The sequence below is a fragment of the Corvus kubaryi genome, unplaced genomic scaffold (genome assembly GCF_017639235.1).
Source record: "Corvus kubaryi isolate FWS band 111438036 unplaced genomic scaffold, C.kubaryi_AGA036_p1.0 138, whole genome shotgun sequence".
Taxonomy (NCBI): domain Eukaryota; kingdom Metazoa; phylum Chordata; class Aves; order Passeriformes; family Corvidae; genus Corvus; species Corvus kubaryi.
The window spans coordinates 9147368-9156075 of record NW_024580672.1 but is presented as its reverse complement, the minus strand read 5'-3'; the positions used below and the strand labels follow the sequence as shown (position 1 = coordinate 9156075).

Here is an 8708-nt window from a genome sequence, read left to right as displayed (position 1 = left end):
ACACAAGACACATTTTCACAGCATTCCACATAACGGCTGGTGCTGTCAAGGATGTCCTACAGTATACTTAAGGAGCCTCTTCAGTTAAAACAAATTACACTTGAAGCATCCTGATTAAAGCAAAAGACACTTTGTGCATCTACACAACAGGGCTAAAGACTGCTTCCTCTTAAGGAAGGTTTACAGAGTTCTCTGTCTTCATCTGTTTATGTGACTTCAATTAACCTGTTAGACCCAGGACTTGGTTATTTTTACTGCAGTTGCCAAAGAAAACTCTATAATAGAAAGAAATAGCTGTTCAAAAAGCAGAGGAATATATTTCATACCTAGGAATAAGATGGTCTCACCTGAAAAAGCCAAATAATTCTGCCCATAAACAGTAGAAAAGACATTTTATTTGGGGATTATAACATATGCAAATCCTTGGGGTTGGGTTTTTTTAACATTCTGGAGTTATTTATGCAAAGTAGCAGCAGTTCTCAGGTTTCCAGTTATTTGCAGAAAGTCCATGTGGCTTCAGTTGTGTGAGTATTTAGGTTGTCCAGATTTGCAATTTTGTAGAGCTGTGTAGATAGAATTAGCCCTTCCTTCAGTGCATTAGTCCTCTAGACATTAACTACGTTATTACCCACCGAACTAAACATATCTCATTGCCTTTGCCTTAAGAGATTATTTGACAAATCATATATTACTTCAAACCATGAAAAAAACCCAAAAAACTGGCTTTCCTTTTACTTTTCACTTTTTCCCAGAGATAGAGTTACAGATTAATTCTTAGAGAGTTAGTATGAAGATGCTTATTAAACCAGTGATCCTTCTCTACTCAATACTTGCCAAATTGCCTCGGTGTAAAAGCAGGGGAGGAGGGACAGGCATTTTAGAAAACAGCCTCCAGGGACTTTACAACTGAATTACTTTGATATGATTTGTTTCTGATGAACAAGTTACCAATAACTTATCACTTTATTTTCCTCTAGGTGCTTTAAAAACACAGTCTATTAATCATTCTAGCAATTTAGGAGGTATTAAGTGCACTGATCTGAAATTCTCTTCCCTTCCTCCTATTAAAAACATTGGTCTGTTCTTGCCCTTTCCAGGCCCCGAGGCCTCACCTGTCCTTCATGAGTTCAGAAGATTTGCTGCCATTGACTCCAACAGTTCCATCACACTAGAGGGAGTTTTCACTAGCTCATGGATCCAGATACGCTCAGCTGATAAAGGGTTTATTTCCTTTAACCTGTTCCATCCCAGGCCTCCTGTATGACTTTTGTCTTTTCTGACTATAGTCTCAGCTGACTAGTTTGGCTGGTGCTACCAGGGATGATCCTGCACATGGTACCTGTGACAGTGACTGGGGTAGCAGCTTCTCCAGTGAGGGTGTGCATTGTCTTCATGGTCAAACCATCCTGGTCATTTAATCTGCTCTTCTCTTTAACACAACCCCTCATTTATCAGTTCCATAATTTTTTATAATAGTTGATTCAGTGAGTAATCTCTAAGATGTATTCTATAGTTCAGAAAAATTGAAGGAAATAAAAGAATAAAGTGATATGCTGATTTCTTCCAGTCTTGGAGGAGCTGACAGAACTTGTGTTGGTAACTTTTCCCTTACAGGTGGTATCATTATAAGTGATGCATAGGCACCCAAGATGGGAGTTATTTATTTATGTGGAATTCAGAATGTTTGATATTTCATGTGTGTCTTGAAGTTTGCAGAAACAGCACAACCAGAATGTATAATTTCTGATAAATGTTGGCCAAGTAGAAAGAATATTCAGACAAGGTAACATAGCTTTTGTTTTCTTCCATTAGGACTGAAAAATGTCGCTGCCACTTAAGTGTCAGCATCCTGATGAAAAACACAGAGAAGATACTTCATACATCAGCACTGTAAAGCAGGAAGCAATGCCAGTGCTTTATAGTTACAGGAGTTTAGGAAGTAGCATTGTATTTTCAGCTCAGTCAGCAAAACTGTACTTAAATAGGATGGTTTTATTGAAACAGGCAAGAAGCAAGTTCCTGCCATTATCCCATTTTTCTAAAACCCTGACTGAGGTTTTAGAATAGCTTACAACACAATCCTCTAAAAGTCTATTCCCCAGTTGAAAGTAATGAGTAAAAAAATTAAGCATACTGTTTCTTAGTATCAAATACTGTTTGAATATGGGAAGCCTTCACTGTCAGTAATAACTGTTGTGCACAGCCCTGTCATTGCCATTCTTTCCTCATCATGACAAGAGGTGTAGTCAGCCTCAACAGAGGAAAAAAGTTCAGACTTCTAAGAAAGAAAATTATTTGATCAGTCCTGGTGTTCTTAATCACCTCTATTCTACAAATGGCAGATGATCAGTAAATAGCTTCATTTCCTAAAGCTCTGAATGCCCCTGTTTATTAAAGGATAAATGTATTATAAATCCTTCATTATCACTATGGTCACAAGGGTTACCTGGACATTTTCTGAAACCAAAATATCTTGTAGGGCTTTTATCAGAAAGCCTCTCACATCCTAGATGAATTTCTGACTAAATTCTATTCTGGGAATACCACTCTAGAGCAGCCAATAGCCCAACAGCTCAAGTTTTTACAAGTTCCCATTCCAATGCATTTACACTTACTAATAAATAAATTTCCAGCTATCTAAATTGAGCACGGATAATTAAAATATTTTGTCCTGGAGCAGTCACCAGCCTGACAGTTAAAACAGTGGTTCTCATGCTTCAAATTGATATGATTCAAATTCCTGATTGAGGACCATCACCCCACATAATCTGAATCTTCTTTAGTCCAAATCAGTATTCTAAATTTATAGTATTTTTCTGTACAATTGAAGATTGCTACTGAGTTATTCCACTTTTCCTTTCAAAATCCCTTCCTGTGAAATGTTTTTTAAGTCTCGTTGAATTGTCAACTTGTTTACAGTTTTTATAGAATGGTGTCCTACCTGGAAAAATATTACAACTGAAGCCTCAAGTTGCTGAGACTGCGACGTAGTTACTGCCTAGATCATTAAGTGTTATATTCTGAGCAATTTTATACACAGATTCAGCAAAATACATAAGAAATACAGTTACAGACCAGCATACATTTCAGTAATGTTTTGACTCAGCTCAAATGTTTTGAATTATTTATGTATTGTTCTAGCTGACTATTTTAAAAAGCAAGTATTGTTCATACTAATGTTAAATTCCTATCATAAGCAAAAACCTCATCAGTTCCAAGTTTCCCCCCCCAAACCAAGCTCAGTCTTACCACTCTCACATAGAAACTTCAAAACCAGGAAAGATTGGAAAAGATTTTGAAAAACTTAAACTCTTATCCTCTAGGAACATTAGCATGTGCAAATGGCTTCTAATACTTAGTTAATTTTTTTAGTTGTCATAGAAACACGTATTATATATATGTATATATAGCAAAACCAGACTGCAAGATGAGCAGAAAGACCATTGCTGTCAACTGATGAATGTACACTGGCAAATCATTTCAAGCATTCCTTTCCCATGGTTCGACATAATCCAAGCCAAGATGTGCAAAGATTTCTTCCTCACTTCCAGCTTTGAGAAAGATCCTCTGTGAAAAAAAATTAAGAAGAAAGTCAATAAGGGTGTTAGAAAGAATTTTCAATTGATGTTTTTTTGCTGTTGAAAAGGAGTTAATTTTTGACAGTTCTACCCATTGTATCCTCTATAGAAAACACTGTCTTCATCAATGTGCCTACCCTGAAATGCAAATGCAAGTTAAAAAAGAATTTTAATGCTGCTTGATGTTTTCACTTCTCATAACTAGCTTACAACTTTGTTTTGATTTATTTTTTCAAGACCCTATGCCCCTCAGATCCTACTTACATTTTCTTTCCATGAGGGTCAATAGCAGGACTTCCTTCATAAAATCATAAATGTGCTTAAATTAATATAGTAATGTTCTCTATAAGTGCATTCAAGCTGATTTGATGGTGACATTAATTGTACCTAGCCAAGCATTAAAAGCATCAATTAAAAGCCAAGCTTTTTTTTCTTTACACACCCTCCTGCTGAATGTTTTAACAGTAAAATGAAGTTTTTTCATACCTGCACTTCTGAAAATACAGGAGATTATTTTTACACAGGAATACTCACAAGCCTACCTCCCCTGCAATGCCTGATACAATAAAGTACATAGCCTTACGCATTCCTTTCTTCACTAAAGTCCAATAATAATTTTAAAATCTGCTAAGCTAGGTGAATATTAAAACAATGATACCTCACAATTTAGAGGAGTTTGGAAGCTAGAAAGAATAGTTAATATTTCAGCAATTCCCTAATCATTTGAAGTCTAAATCAGTGTTCAGCTCTGAACAATCAAACTCCAGTGTTGTGAAAACTTCAAGGTTAAGTTTCCAGATTTATTTTCTACTGTGAAAGAGGACATGCTGTGTAGAGAACCCACTGATAAATTCCTTAGAAGTTGACTACCACAATGCTTAGGAACACGTGTACCAACACCTCTGCTCTCTCAGCTGCCGAGCAATTCCTCCAGGAGGGCTGTGCTGTCCAGCACACTCATGGGAATGGGTCAGGAAGAGGAGTCCATAACTTGATCAGAGTAGACCCATGGATGGTGGAGCAACATCTGGCACCAGAGATTCACAACCGAGAACTGACTGATTAAAGTTGTCTCTTCAGTAGCAAAGATTGCTTACAAAGCATAGACAAATAATATCCCTTTTTTCCTAGGAAGTTCAAATGTCAGATTCTGGAATAAAAGGAACCTACAAACAACATTGAACAGGGGAAATACTGTACTTTTTCACATAGACAGGAGAAGAAAAAATGGTAGAAAATAAAAATTGAACAGAATAAAAGAAAGGGAAAGAAGACATCAACAACTGCCCATTGGATAACAATACTGGGGATATTTTGTTCCTCAAGTATCTCCTGGGATGACAGGATCTTAGGGATTTTTTTGTTCTTTCTTTTGTTCTTTTTTTTTTCTTTTAGTATTACTAAGAAAAAGAGGGCAATCCATACACCTACATTACTGCAAAAAAACCCAAAAAAAGAATAAAAGTTAAAACAAGAAAAAAAAATTTTACACTTGTAGACAGATGTTACAGACACACTTTAATAGAAGCTCTTCATATCTCTGGAACCCCAAATTGCATTCCATTTCTTTTGTTCTGTCACTTTATGTTTTCCTGGAAGCTAAACTCATTTCATTTGCTTGACAGGGAAAATTTCTAATACAAAGTATTTGATGCTGAATACCATTCTCAGTAGCTACAAGCAATGTTTCTAAATGAATCTCTAGCTGATATCTGCCAACTGCTTTAGCAATGTAAGTGTTATTAATGTTAATCATAACCTATGATTTTCCTTCTCTGTCAGCCTATGCAGAGCTTACACAGTGATGCAAATTTGATTATTGCATTCACTACCATTCTTTCTTGCTTTTTTCTTTTTGCTCAAGAGAAGTAATGAACTGCTCACCTAGTTGTGATTTTATTTCATCTTCTTACTAATATTCTGCAGATCCAAAACATGCCCCATCAACATCAATCAAATTTACAAAAAACAATGCTCTGGAGCTTCTGGTATCACTTTTCTCTTATCCCATTTAATCAATTCTGTCATTTCAATGGATGTAAATATTACATTTCTGGTTGCAAAAATGACCATTAACTACACCTAATGTAGAACAACTGCCATCCAAAAGTTTTCTTATATGAATTGCTACCTCTTATTTTTCATTTTGGCATTAATGATCAATAATACTTTTGATGAATGGGAGGAGTGAAGAGTGAAGAGAGTGAAGAGAGTGAAGGCACAGAGCTAGCATAGCTTTATGATATCCTAACAATCATGGCCAAAATTCATGCATGTTATACTTCTACTGTCACTTGGTTTCATATCGTATTTTATTATGATGAGTCCAGCAAAACAAAACCATTACTTAATAAAGCAGAATTCTAGTTTTAGTTATCTAAATCAGCATTAGCCAACAGCACAGCCTTCTTGAAAAGCACACAGTTAATTGTATTCCAAGCAGACTGATATCCTACTGCTTATTACCAAATTGCTTGGCAATAAGTGTGTTGTCCAACACCAAATTAAATAATCTATTACGCTTGAGTAATACTATGAATAACTCTTAGCCTGTCACTATAGCATTTCATTACTATCTACCCCATCTCAAGATGAACTTAGAAAATTAGTTTGAATACAAGTATCCAAAAATAAAAGTCAGTACCACATATTGTCATTGACGAAATGCGATTTGATGGTTCTGAACCAGCAGAATCTGCTGCAGAGCAAAGTATTCCAGGTTTGTATGTGCATGTGAAATCCACTGTTCTGAGGATAAGACATGTGGGGGAAATTTGATTATTTCTTTATTTAAATCCTTATAATCCTTGGTATTAGGTGAAGAACAAGAATAAAGTATGAAGTTTCCTAATTAATTACTGGCATAACTCTGCTTTATAAACTATTTGAACCTTTGTTCTTGACTAAGTCACAGCCAAACTGTGCCCTTAAAGACCAAGTAATTTCCTTCCATATCCCATTTTTCCTGCTCTTTTCAGAGCCATGACTTTATATGCTTTACAGCCGTAATTCAGAAAGAAGGCAGTCATACTCTAGCAGGTTTCATGATCTATTTGAAAACAATGACATTGTGTACGAGGCACATCCCTTCCTTTTGCAAAAGACCCTAAAGGACCATAATCATTAAGGTCTGCCTGGACTCCTTCTGACGTACTATTACATGAAATAAATTGGGGAAGGGAGGAAGGGCACAGAGATTATTGCCAACAGTATCTTGTTAACAATTTACAAAATACTCTTTGATACAACTTTGCTTCTAGACAAGCACCTGGAACATCATTAACATACACATTTATTCTAACCTTTTCTTTGTGTACAGGATTGTGTTGCATGCTTTAAAATGGCAAAATCTTACACAAGGTGTTTAGGGATTTTAAATTTAATTTTTGTCTTCTCTCACTGATTTTCATATTAACATGTGACACATATTCACAGCAGTTTAATTACCTTAATACTGCCTTTTCTTTTAAAAGTTATTAAAATGAAGATATAATGACAACATGATCATACCTAGCTTTGTAGTTCTGCCTGTACACTGAATGATAAATACCAAGCAGTCTAAACCCCCATCACTTTACATTTCAAATTATCAAAGTGGCTATAAGCAAGACAATGATGAACAAACAACAGAAAAGAAGAGGACAGACTGTCATTTGCAAACTTGGAACTTAATTGTTCATTGTTCTTGGGCAGAGTCCATTCTAAAAATAAGTTTTATGGGTAAAGTCAGTTGTAGATGAATGATGATAGCAACAGGACTTGCTTAATCAGCCGTGGTAAAAGATACCACAATGTACCTTACATTTCTTACACATGTATTTGTCACTTTAGTGACATCTTCACAAGTCATCACTTATGCCAAGTCAATTGAAGATTTTTAATTAAAGATAATTGGGACAAATTAAGAGATGATGCTGCTTACATTCCTTGCAATAGCTTCTTTAGCTATGAAAGGCCATGGCATTCAGTGAAGCAGTGCACCATAACATCAGACCCACAACTGATAGAATATACCTCAATGGCTTATCAGACTAAATGTACAATGCTATTAAATTGGTCACACTCCTATTTCTCTGATCCCATTTGCTCAAATAGCATTTGTATCCTTGAAAAAATATAAGTAGCTATTAATTAAATTAATAAAAGAGGCTTACAGGAAGAACTGTGAAGGAAGAAACATAAGTAATCCATCATATAGCTTCCACATGATTGCCAGTGGGAATGTTCCTGTGTGTTTACCTGACCTGAGTGTTACCCCACCTGTTCTCTGCCCCCGGGCCAGTTCTCCAGTGCAAGTGTTGATGCACCACCATGGCACACAGGTTACATCAGCACTGTAGAAACTTTAGGAAGAAGCTGTGTTTACTAAATCAGCCTTTTATAATGTATACCTGACAATGTGGGTATACATTTCATTATTTTGTGTGATTTTTGGATAATTTTGACCTAAACTCCTGCATACCAAGCTGAAAATATTCAGCTTGTGAGATTGTCTGAGCATTGCCTCCAAAAAGTCTGTACAATCACATATACATAAAACAATGCACTGAAGTACTTTTGTTTTAACATTTCCTGCAATTCTTAGATTGACTGCAGCTATCTTTTGTACTCAATAGTCCTATTTTACTGAGTTCAGTGAAAGGTTCTGACAATAAATGGGTAGAGCATTAAATTAATTCTCATCTGTGAAAATGTTGAAATAACCATATACAGAAATAAAACCAACAAGTTAGAATAGGCTCAAACAACCAACACTTTTATGGGAGAATTTCTATGAGTGCTACAGCAACCATCGTTAACATATTTTTAAACAAGTAGCTGTAGTACATAAAACTGTTTATTGATATATGAATATTAAATGTAATATGTGACAATAGCCCCAAACACTTCTTCTAATACACAAATACTGAGGAAAAAAGAAATAAAAAGACATTTGGAAGCTTGAACTAGTCACATTTTCATTTATTGTATGATCAGAATTGCAAGAAAGTTTTGGGGCTTGCACTACAAAATTCCTTAAAAACAGAAATGAGATCAGCCGGAAAGGAAAGGAAAGGAAAGGAAAGGAAAGGAAAGGAAAGGAAAGGAAAGGAAAGGAAAGGAAAGGAAAGGAAAGGAAAGGAAAGGAAA

At 35.6% G+C, this 8708-nt stretch overlaps 1 protein-coding gene across 11 annotated transcripts in view; it reads right to left on the bottom strand.

The window, feature by feature from the left end:
- Positions 1-373: 373 nt before the first annotated feature.
- DNTT (DNA nucleotidylexotransferase) overlaps positions 374-8708 on the bottom strand; it is a 162162-nt gene continuing 153827 nt past the window's right edge. For all 11 annotated transcript variants that reach the window (XM_042019047.1, XM_042019046.1, XM_042019048.1 and 8 more), the window contains one exon: positions 374-3567. In XM_042019047.1, coding sequence (XP_041874981.1) covers positions 3481-3567 — 87 coding nt within the window. In that variant the 3' untranslated portion in view covers positions 374-3480. The remainder of the gene's footprint in view (positions 3568-8708) is intronic.